Genomic DNA, 12,342 nt, shown 5'->3' with positions numbered 1-12,342 from the left:
GGATGACTCTTAGCGAAATCCTTTATCGTTGCGGGAACTTTGATTGGGTACCTATTCCTAGAATTTGGGGGGTTGTTGGTTATGCACCATTACTTGTCTTAAGGCAATACAAGGCAGAATAGTTTATACCGGCAACACAAGGGCTAGCTCAGAGTGACTTCTCATATAAAGGTGATCATTATAAGAAGAAGATGCGAGAAATCTCCGAAGCTTGGAAGAAGGCTTGCTGTATGAAGATTTTGACTAAAGGACCGACGACAACTTTTAAATACAAAGGATGGTTTAGTAAGAGGGTCAATGATAACATCCCTAGACCAAGTTTGGAGGCTGCTCGATCAATGGAGGAGAAGTTACGAGTGATTCCATCAGAGTTAGAGGTCATAAAGCAAGAGTTCGAAAGGAAGAGTTTGGAGCTTGGAAGAAAGATAGAGAACCTCAAGGAGGAAAATATGTACCTAAGTTTAGATGTTGACATTTAGAAAATCGAGGTCGAGAAAGTAAGGAAAAAAAAGAGGAAGATTGAGGAAGACCGAGATGATTTGAAGCCGCAGTATAAGAAGACACAACTATCATTGAAGAGAGCTGGATTTGGGAAGTCTTCAGAGCAGTGGCAACAAGAGGTTCAAGAAGAAAAAGCCAAAGCCGAGTATTGGGAGAAGAAGTTCCAAGAGATGCAGTCTCGTAATCAGGCCCTAGAGAAGGAAAATCAAGGATTAAAAACTAAGGTGGTTGAGCTTGGACGATCTCTTCATCATCATCGAAGTCGTAACTCTGCGGTCGAGTTAAAGGTAAGCTTGGATAAGATTGAGGAAATGAAGCACAATATTGGAGGGTTAGAAGCAACACTAGAGGACTGTGAGCTACGGATTGAGTAGCTCGAGGCAAGAGAAGAACAGTGGAAGGGAGAACTTCACCATCTTTAGGATCAAGTTGGAGATAGGGATTATCTCATGGGAGAAGCTATAGTCTAGATTCAAGAGGTTGCTGATCATTTACAAGACCTAGCAGCACAAGCTAATGTATTGAGTACAAAATATGAGTTAGTGTCAGATAGAGGTCTAGAGTTAGCTTTGTTGTTGGATAGGGTTAAAACCTTGGGCTTGAGGGAAAAGGCGTATTTGTAATCCGTTTTGTGTAAATATTTTTGTTTCTTAAATAACATTTTCTAAAAAGAAACTGAATCAGAATCGGTATCTTTTAGCATTCATGCATTTGCATCTCATCACATCATATGCATTCAAGTTTATAGAATGACCCTAATTAGTTAAAATTATTAGGGAGAAAGAGAGAGTAAGAGCAAAAAAATCTGGAAGCAACACATCCTTACGATACACACGCTAAGTCAAAGAATATGGATCAAAGACTTGAGCAGATTTAGAAAGAAATGTAAGAGTAGTTACAGGAGCAATTGGAAAAAATCCAACAATAGATGAAGGATCAAATGTTGGAGGCTCAAAGGAATATGATGACTGAGATGGCTCAACTGTTGAGGGGAACAACAGATAAAGGAAAAGCCCCTATGACTACAACTGAAGAGGATAACGAGGGTCATCTTCTTGGTTTCACTCCACCTCACGTACAGACCCAACCTGAGGCATATCTCCGAGGACCGTCTGTCACAATAAGGCCTCAACAGGGTCAAGTCGATGCTGTAATACCCATGAACTTTCAAACTAGTTCGGGATTCAATCCTGGAGACAATCTTGCCAATATGGTTATCCCCGATTTAGATGTAGCTGAGAGGGAAGAAATGAGACTCGAATTATCAAGGCAATTAGAGGAACATTGCAGATGGTTAGAGGAGAAATTTAGGGCACTAGAAAACGCTGATAATCGTCAGGGAATGGATGCTAAGGACTTGAGTTTAGTCCTAGATTTGGTGCTTCCCCATAAGTTCAAAATGCCAGAATTTGAGAAGTACAATGGGACTACTTGCCCGGAAGCCCATATTACCATGTTCTGCAGACGGATGACTGGTTATGTAAACAATGATCAATTATTGATCCATTGTTTTCAGGATAGTTTGGTTGGGGTAGCGGCTAGGTGGTATAATCAACTAAGTCGCGCAAGGATCGACTCTTGGAGAGACTTAGCGCAAGCTTTTATGCAGCAATATAATCATGTGACTGACATGATTCCTGATAGAATTACCTTGCAAAACATGGAAAAGAAGCCTAATGAAAGTTTTAGGCTATATGCCCAGAGGTGGAGAGAGATTGCCATGCAAGTTCAACCACCGCTCTTGGAGAAAGAGACTACTATGCTGTTCATCAACACTTTAAAGACCCCATTCATTACCCGCATGATTGGAAGTACCACCAAGAATTTTGCCGATATAGTTATGGCGGGAGAAATAATTGAGAATGCCATAAGAGGTGGCAAGATAGAGGGGGAAGCTACTAAAAGATCGGTCTCAAGAAGGAAGGATAATAAGGTGAATAATACGAGTAGCTATAATTCAAATACGGTTACGGTTAGTCAGCCCAGAGTAACTACGGTTGGGCAAGAAGATTCTCAAAAGCAGGGATCTGTTTCGAGACAGAATTCTGAAAAAGTTTCGAACCAGATCTCAGTAACGTATCTGGAGCTTTATCAAAGTTTATTCAATGCACATGCAATAGCCCCTTTTCATTTGAAACCGTTACAACCCCCATATCCCAAATGGTATGATCCAAACGCCAAATGTGAGTACCATGCGGGGATATCTGGGCATTCAATTGAAAATTGCACTTGTTTTAAGAAGGCAGTGGAAAAGCTAATCAAGATGGGGGTTGTAAAATTTGACGACACCCTTAGTACAGAGAACCCGTTGCCAAATCATGGTGATCAAGGGGTAAATGCAGTTGAGGATACGGGTATGAGAAGGATTAAAGATGGCGTGTCCAAGGTGAGAACACTGATGAAAATGATTTGGGAAGAAATGGTGAAAAGAGAGATGATAATCTCTAAAGATAGGAATAAAAGAGCAAGGGACTACTGTGAGTTCTATGCTGAAGAGGGGCACGAGTTTAAGGCCTTGGTACAAAGCCTTATGGACAACAAAGAGCTAGAATTTTATGAAGCTGGCTCAAATGAGGGACATATATGCACATTAGAAGGTACACCAAAGAATCAAAACCGGCCGAGGATTATTATTTCTTTACTAGGAAGTAATGAAGTTGAAACACCAACGGTACCGAAAGTCATCATTCATAAACCTGTTCCCTTTCCTTAAAAGGATAACAAGAGGGTACCCTGGAATTATAATTGCCATGTGTCAATGCCGGAGAAGGAGGATATAGCTAGTGCTTCTAAGGAAGCTCAAGGTGAGGGTTCTTACACACGTAGTGGGAAGCGCTACGATGTAGAAGGCGTCAAAGTTGAGCCTGCAAAAGCAAAAGCTTTAGACAAAAGAAAAGGGACAGAGACACTGGTTAATGAGCTAGTGAAGGAAGAAGAAGCCAGAGAATTTTTAAAATTCTTAAAACACAGTGAGTACAGCGTGGTTGAACAATTGCGCAAACAACCTGCTCGTATATCAGTGTTGGCTTTGCTTCTATGTTCAGAGGCACATCAGAAAGCTTTAATGAAGGTGCTCAATGAGACTTATGTTACTAATAATATATCCGTCAACAAGTTGGATCGATTTGTTAGTAACATAAGTGCTGACAATTTCATTTATTTCAACGATGATGAAATCCCACCGGGAGGCATGGGATTAGCTAAGGCTTTGCACATTACCACCCGCTGCAAAGGATATACAGTGCCGAGTGTGCTTATTGATAATGGGTCAGCCTTAAATGTAATGTCGCTGTCCACACTGAATAGATTACCCATTGACAGTTCTCACATGAAAGCATGCCATAATGTAGTGCAAGCATTTGATGGCACGGAGAGAAGGGTCATGGGAAAAATTGATATTCCTTTAATGATTGGGCCAAACACGTATGAGGTGGACTTTTTAGTGATAGACATTAAGCCCTCTTACAATTGCCTATTGAGTAGGCCTTGGATACATTCGGCAGGAGCGGTGCCCTCATCTCTGCACCAAAAATTGAAGTTAGTAGCTGATGGACGGTTGGTCACTATAAATGTGGAGGAGGACATTATAGCGATAGTTACCAGTAGTGCACCCTATGTAGAAGCAAACGAGGAGGCAATTGAATGCTCTTTACATTCATTAGAGTTCGTCAACGCAACATTCATTGCAGAGGGGAATGAGGTGTCGGTGCCCAAGATATCCAGAACTACAAGGATGGGTTTGCAAATGACAATGGGAAGAGGAGCCTTGCCAGGAAAAGGATTGGGAAGATATCTTCAAGGAGGGATTCAAGTTCCAGAGTTAAAGGAGAAGAAAGACCATTTTGGTTTGGGTTTCAGGCCAGATCAAAAGCAAATGAGAAGGGAAATGGAGAAGCATCAAGAAAAGAGAAGGGCGCGTTTAAGCGAAAAAGAAGTACAGTGGGAATCGATGACATTCCCCCATATATCCCAAACCTTTGTATCAGGAGGGATAATTCACCCTAAAGGAGGGTTGCTTGAAGAAGGAGGTTGTTACATCAAGGCTGTGTATAATGAAGAGTCTGAATGAGGAAACCTTGAGGGTATTCGCCCTTACGAACTGGTAAGCTCTTTGAATAATTGGGTTGCAGAGGAACTTCCTGTAGTTTTTAAAGATTCTTCAGAGTAATTTCCAGAACACTCTTATTGCTCTAAGGCCTAGGAGTAGTAAGATTTCATTTGTAAAATAGGCTCATGTTCAGATATTTACATTTCAATAAAACATAATTTTCAAGTGAATTTTCTTTCAATATTCTTTTGACCTTTACATTCTTTCGTTTCATTCATAACATATATAAAAAAAAACTTTCCGAAAATTCATTTATTCTTTGTATATTCTTTCGTACCCCACAGGTCCTTAGATATCAATGACATGAGCACTAATACTACAAATCCTATATTCTCTTTTGAGCAAGACATGTGTTTAGAAGAACTTCAGGATTTTGAAGATGATAGGGATTGTGATATGTCTCCAGATCTTTTGAGAATGGTGAAGCAAGAGGAGAAACAAATCCTACCCCGTGAGAAAGAGGCAATAGAAAGTGTAGCCTTGGAGGAAGGGAAGGAGGTGAAAATTGGCACGCATATTGCTAAAGAAACGAGACAAGGCCTTGTTGAGCTACTACGGGAATTCAAAGATATCTTTGCATGGTCATATGAGGATATGCCGGGTTTGAATACTGATATCGTAGTACATCGCCTCCCCATAAGACAAGATTGCAAGCTAGTCTAACAAAAATTGTGAAGGATGAGGCCTTATATTGTGCTGAACATAAAAGATGAAGTCAAAAAGCAGTTTGATGCTGGATTCCTACAAGAGGTTAAGTATTCAGAATGGGTGACCAACATTATGCCTATCCCTAAGAAGGATGGGAAGGTACGAATGTGCGTTGACTACAGAGATCTGAATAATGCTAGCCCAAAGGACAACTTTCCCTTACCGCACATCGACACGTTGGTGGACAATACAGCAGATATTCATTATTCTCCTTTATGGATGTTTCTTAGGGTACAATCAGATAAAGATGTATTCTGAGGACATGGATAAAACCACCTTTATAAAATTATGGGGCACTTTTTGTTACAAGGTAATGCCCTTCGGACTAAAGAATGCAGGGGCAACATATCAAAGCGTTATGGTGACCTTATTTCATGATATGATGCATAAGGATATTGAGGTGTATGTTGATGACATGATTGCTAAATCTCGAACAGAAATGGTGCATATTGAAGTTTTGAGGAAGTTATTCCTGAGATTAAGGAAATTTCAGTTGAAGCTTAATCTGGCAAAGTGCATCTTCGGAGCTAAGTCAGGGAAGTTATTGGGCTTTGTGGTCAGCGAAAAGGGAATAGAAGTTGACTCAGACAAAGTTAGAGCCATACGAGAATTGCCTCCACCACGTACTCAGAAGGAAGTTCGGGGTTTTCTTGGAATATTTAATTATATTACTCGGTTTATTTCGCAATTAACCGAGAAATGTGATCTTATATTTCGCCTCCTTAGAAAACACAACCAAGGTACTTGGGATGAGGAATGCTAGAATGCTTTTGATAAGGTTAAGAAATACTTGTTAAATGCTCCAGTGTTATCTCCGCCTAGTCCAGATAGACTATTAATTCTATACTTATTAGTGTTTAGTAATTCTATGGGATGTGTGCTTGGCCAACATGACGAGTCGGGAAGAAAAGAGAAGGCAATATACTACCTCAGAAAGAAATTCACAGAGTGTGAGATGAGATATTCGCCAATTGAGAAATTGTGTTGTGCTTTAATCTGGATGACTCGAAGGTTGAGGCAATATATGTTATATCATACGACTTGGCTAATTTCAAAACTTGATCTATTAAAGTACATGATGGAGTCAACAGCACTAAATGGAAGAATGACAAGGTGGAAAATATTGCTTTCAGAATTTGACATAGTCTATGTGAGTTAAAATGCTATAAAAGGAAGCGCGATAGCAGAATTTCTAGCGAGAAAAGCTCTAGAAGATTATGAGCCATTAAGCTTTGATTTCTCTAATGAGGAGTTGATGTATGTGGCAACTATTGAAGAACGTCCATGGAAGATGAACTTTGATGGCACATCCAATGCGGTAGGAAATGGAATTGGGGCAGTCTTGGTATCCCCAAATGGTGATCATTATCCATTCACATGTAAATTGGATTTTGATTGTACGAACAATATGGCTGAGTATGAAGCATGCATCATGGGGATTCAAACGGTTAGAGAGCGGAAAATTAGAACTCTGGAAGTATATGGAGATTCTGCGTTGGTAATATACCAGCTTAGGGGTGAATGAGAGACAAGAGACCCCAAATTGATTAATTATTGAAAGGTAGTTTTGGAGTTACTTGAAGAGTTTGATAACATCACTTTCAGTTATCTCCCACGGGATGAAAATCAGATGGCGGACGCTTTGGCGACATTGGCTTCCATGATTAAAGTAAATAAACAAGAGGATATGAAACCAATTCAGATGAGCATTTCTGAGGTTCCAGCTCATTGCTGTAGCGTAGAAGAAGAGGAAAAGGATGACCATCCTTAGTATCAAGATATATTACGGTATGTGAGAAATCGTGAATATCTTGAGAGGGCAACCGAAAATGACAAAAGAACTTTAAGGAGGTTAGCCTGCGAATATGTGCTAGATTGGGATATCCTTTATAAAAGAAGGAAAGATCAGGTGCTTTTAAGATGCGTTGATGCTGTAGAAGCTAGACAAATCTTGGAAGAAGTACATGAAGAAGTTTGCGGTACACATGCTTATGGCTTTACGATGGCAAGACAAATCATGAGGTTTGGATACTATTGGTCTACTATGGAAGGATATTGTATCAGTTATGCTAAGAAATGTCATAAATGCCAGATATATGGAGGCAAGATCCATGTACCACCTTCACCCTTACATGTTATGACTTCTCTATGGCCTTTTTCCATGTGGGGCATGGATGTCATTGGGCCAATATCGCCAAAAGCTTTGAATGGACATCGTTTCATTTTTGTGGTCATTGATTACTTCACAAAATGGGTAAAGACAGCTTCATATGCTAGTGTTACCAAGTCGGCAGTAAGTCGTTTCTTGAAAAAGGAGATCATTTGTCGGTATGGAATGTGTGAGAGGATCATATCAGACAATGTATTGAACTTGAACAACAACATGATTGCGGAAGTCTGTAGCCAATTCAAGAATAAACATTATAATTCATCCCCATATCGCCCAAAGATGAATGGGGCAGTGGAAACTGCTAACAAAAACATCAAAAAGATAGTGGGAAAAATGACTGAAACCTACAGAGATTGGCATGAGAAATTACCATTTGCACTCTTAGCTTACCGAACGTCCATCAGAACCTTTACTGAGGCAACTCCTTTCTCGTTGGTTTATGGGATGGAGGTAGTGTTACCCATTGAAGTTGAAATACCTTCTCTTCGAATTTTGTCGGAGATAAAGCTAGATGAAGCAGAATGGATTCAATCGCGGTATGACCAATTGAACTTGATCGAAGAAAAAAGGCTAAAAGCTATCTGCCATGGTTGTATCAGAAGTGGATGATGCGAGCCTATGACAAGAAAGTTCGTCCAAGAGAATTTCACGAAGGAGACCTAGTGCTGAAAAAGATCATTCTCATACAGAAAGACTTTAGAGGAAAATAGATGCCGAATTGGGAAGGGCCGTATGTTGTAAAGAAGGCTTTCTCTGGAGGTGCTCTAATTTTAACAGAAATGGATGAGAAAGTTTACCCAATCCAGTGAATTCAGACTCAGTCAAGAAGTACTTTGTCTAAAGAGAAGCGAAAAAAAGTGAAAACCCACAAAGGGGGCTTTGAAATTTCTAAAAAAAAAATGGAGAGGCCAGAGTGAAAACCCGCAAAGGGCGCCTTGAGATCAAAGGGGTTTTGAGTTGAAAACCCGAAAAGGCTGCTCAAATATTCGAGAAACATGCGGTGACTTTGCTATACCGGATTTGACAAGAAATGGAGCGTGTTACATACCGGGGCATTACCAAAGTACTTTGGATCTTCTAAAACACATGTTAAACTCAAAATAGTCTTTATGGAATTTGTGTACAGAAGCTCAAGCTGTGATATGTTAGACATCGAATTTTTGTTCTGATTACTATCTTTAAATTCTTTTTCTTCTCAAAGATATGTTTTCAGATTAATTTCTTGTTGTACTCTGATGATTTATTTAACCATTCTCAAGATTAAATCATTTGTTTTCCATTACTCATAAAGAGTGTTGTATTGAAAAAATAATTGACGAACTAAATATTTTTACAAATGAAGTTTTGCATATTACTCTGGAAATCTCTAGAGAATACAAGAAACTAAAACAGAACAATTGTTTAAAGAATTTTCATGAGTAAATGTCGGAGGTACTCGAGGAGATTTCTTTTTCAGTCCAAAGGATGATTGGACAATTCAAACGATTCAATTATGGAAGAGGATCGCCTTCAGCAGGTTGTAACGTTAAAAGAATGGTATAATAGGACCAATTTGATTTAAAACGCATGAGCGGTGTATGATTGATACTTGGAGTAAAATAAAAGTGAAACTTTGATGGATGAACGAGTAAAGACATCCGAAATAGGAATCATTTTCATAACATTTTGCATAATTAGGAGCATTTGATTCATTTCGAGCATGGCATCTTAATCATCAAGCATGAGTACATATGCATTCTACAGGTTATGTCCTTTAAGGGACAATGCAGATCACCGATAGCCGATTTGGCGTCTCTGTATTATCAGAGAGCAGATTGAAGATAACAGATTTGGTGTCTCTGTATTGTCAGAGAGCAGATCGAAGATATCAGATTTGGTGTCTGTGTATTGATAGAGAGCAGATCAAATATTTGGCGTCTCTGTATTGCCAGAGAGCAGATCGAAGATAGCTAATTTGGCGTCTTTGTATTGTTAGAGAGCAGATCGAAGATAGCGGATTTGGCGTCTCTGTATTGTCAGAGAGCAGATCGAAGATAGCTGATTTGACATCTCTGTATTGTCAGAGAGCAGATCAAAGATAGTTGATTTGATGTCTTTGTATTGTCAGAGAGCAAATCGAAAATAGCAGATTTGGCGTCTCTGTATTGTCAGAGAGCAGATCGAAGATAACAGATTTGGTGTCTGTGTATTGATAGAGAGCAGATCAAATATTTGGCATCTCTGTATTTTCAGAGAGCAGATCGAAGATAGCTGATTTGGCGTCTCTGTATTGTTAGAAAGCAGATCGAAGATAGCAGATTTGGCGTCTCTGTATTGTCAGAGAGCAGATCGAAAATAGCGGATTTGGCGTCTCTGTATTGTCAGAGAGCAGATAAAAAATAACAGATTTGGCGTTCCTGAGTTTGCAAGAAGCAGGTTGAAGATAGCCAATTTGACATTCCTGAAGCTATCAGAATACCTTTGAGGAAGATGAGGATCAAGATCTCGAGACTTGGCCAGGCCAGGCAAATTTGGTCCTTTAGTAATCTTTGCTCTATTCCTGTTACACAGTAACAAGCAAAGAGGGACAGTTGTAATAACCCAAATTTACCCGGGCCCGTAAATAAATATAAAAACAAAAATTCATTAAAATAAAGTCCATATACAGTCCATTAACAAAACCCAAAACCCTTAGCCTAAATACCTAAAACCCAACAGCCCAACTGATGACCCAAAACCCAATCAGCCTACACTACCCAGTACCCGGCTACACCCAAGCCCAAGTACCCAAGTGCTGCCCAAAATACACAGGGCCCAAGTGGCCCAATTCATTAACAGGAGACAGAAAGGCCTAGGCTTTCAGAAACCCTTGGCGCCGCAAGCACCCCAACAGACGCGTCCGTTCGTCTCGCAGTGACCCACCATCAGTGCCATGATTCCAGGCTCCGTGTCACGCCATGATCGACGCCTGAATCAACGCCGGTGTGCCGTCGTCAGTGCCTGTTTATTACCGGACCCTCGCTGATATCTGTAAAATGGAAAAAATCGCAGCAGAAAAGAGAAGCAAAATATGGAAAGAAATCAAAGATTTCTTTCCCAAATTGTAATGATTTACAAAAGGGTTATAAAAGCCCTTCTTTTTAATCTGTAAATGACGACGAAAAAGAAATAAAAAAAGAGCACAAGTGAATATTACAGATTTCTTCACTTTGTCAGAAAACAAAGGTGATTTTTTTTTCTTTTCTTAGATAGCAATGTTTCATACCTGCAAAATACTACAAAAAAAATATAAATAAAATAGATTACCTTTTTGCTGTAAAAAAGGCGAAACGCTTCATATTTTGACCGCCGTACGCAGCGAAGTCATCGGCGGTGCGTGAGCACGTGGGAACCTAATGACGGGGGCTCGACAGAGCTCCGAGGGTTCGCTCTCGGCCCCCTTTCAGAGAATCCTTCTGTTTTTTTTAAAAATCAGTTCTAACATGATTTTTTTTTGGCTGAAACTTGGCTTTTATAGCCTCATATAAACGACGTCGTTTTGCTTAAAACAATAAGCTTTAAAACGGCGTCGTTCTAAAGCTAGGATCGCGCGTTGACCTGAGATTCGAGTAGGATCCGCGCATTATTTGGAAATAGGCAAATTGCCCAATTGGTCATTACATATTTTTAATATTTGTAATTTTATTTATTTTTATTATAATTTTTCCCTGACTTTTTATTCCTGTTTTAATTTAGTCCTAGCTAATATAATAAGGTTTATTTTGAAACGGTGTCGTTTTGGGATTAGGGTCAAATTGCCCAGTAAATCCCTCGAATTTTAACGCGCGTTTCAATTGGATCCAAAAATTCATTTTATTTTAAAATTAACCCTAGAGTTTTATTTTTATTTCATGTTAATCCTTTTGTTTTTTTTCTCTCTTTAGAATTTATTTATTTTAAATATAATATACAATATTTATTTTACTATAAATATTATTTATATATGAAAATTATTACACATACTATTTTCACTTTCATTTGTGTTTTATTGGTTATATTATTTATATTATTTATATACTTTGATTTATACATCTCATTATATATCATTTTATTATACATATATTGTTCATTATATTATATTATTATATTATAATATTATTTATTATAATTTTAAAAATTGTAAATTATTATTAAACATTGCATCTTTATATATCATTATTAAAATTTAGTATGTAATACTCTAAAATTTACAATAAAGTTTTATTCCTATTATGTAATGTTATTTTATAAAATATATATTAAATTATTACATCATATAGTATATTTTATTAACTATATATATAATTTTCTCCTTTATAATTTATCAATGGTTTTAAATGTTTTTAAACTCCTCATTTAATTTTAATTACATTTAGTTTTATCATTTTTTTGACTTATTTTTATATGTTTATAATTCGTTTATTCATTTTTTGCGTCCTTTTGGATTTATTTAGTATCGTTTTAATATGCTCTCAAAAATTAATTGATATTTTTATGTCATTTACTGTTTATATATATTTGCATGAAAATTGATTATTTACGTCATTAATTTAAGTTATATTTGCACGAAATATTATTGTATATATATATTATGCAATTCATATTGCTATTCATTATGCTCTACGTTGTATTTTGAATGTAACGATAATGCATGTACATTTATGTTATCTATGATTATATATGCATAAGATGATAACGTATATTTATATGCATAAGATGATAATGTATATTGTGTAATTTATGCCATTATTCATCATTTTTTTATATTATATTTGCATGGAATGTTAAAGTAGGTATTATGTAGGTTAATTTATTTAATATTGATCCTTTGTAATATGTTAAATGCATCATCACTTTA

At 37.7% G+C, this 12,342-nt stretch overlaps 1 protein-coding gene across 1 annotated transcript; it reads left to right on the top strand.

The window, feature by feature from the left end:
- Positions 1-1,429: 1,429 nt before the first annotated feature.
- Positions 1,430-4,570, top strand: LOC107895482 (uncharacterized). Its single transcript, XM_016820753.1, has 4 exons — positions 1,430-1,879; positions 2,018-3,172; positions 3,218-3,931; positions 4,040-4,570. Exons 1-4 carry the CDS (start codon positions 1,430-1,432, stop codon positions 4,568-4,570), a joined length of 2,850 nt encoding a protein of 949 aa, XP_016676242.1.
- Positions 4,571-12,342: the final 7,772 nt, after the last annotated feature.

This window comes from Gossypium hirsutum, chromosome A10, assembly GCF_007990345.1.
Source record: "Gossypium hirsutum isolate 1008001.06 chromosome A10, Gossypium_hirsutum_v2.1, whole genome shotgun sequence".
NCBI lineage: Eukaryota > Viridiplantae > Streptophyta > Magnoliopsida > Malvales > Malvaceae > Gossypium > Gossypium hirsutum.
The sequence above is the reverse complement of the archived record's forward strand: the minus strand, read 5'-3'. Positions and strand labels throughout refer to the sequence as shown.

Coding starts and splice junctions, on each gene's coding strand:
- LOC107895482 (XM_016820753.1), top strand. CDS start 1,430: ATGAAGGATCAAATGTTGGAGGCTCAAAGGAATATGATGACTGAGATG. Junction 1,880..2,017: donor TGAGTTTAGTCCTAGATTTG/GTGCTTCCCCAT, acceptor CATTGTTTTCAG/GATAGTTTGGTTGGGGTAGC. Junction 3,173..3,217: donor ATGAAGTTGAAACACCAACG/GTACCGAAAGTC, acceptor TTTCCTTAAAAG/GATAACAAGAGGGTACCCTG.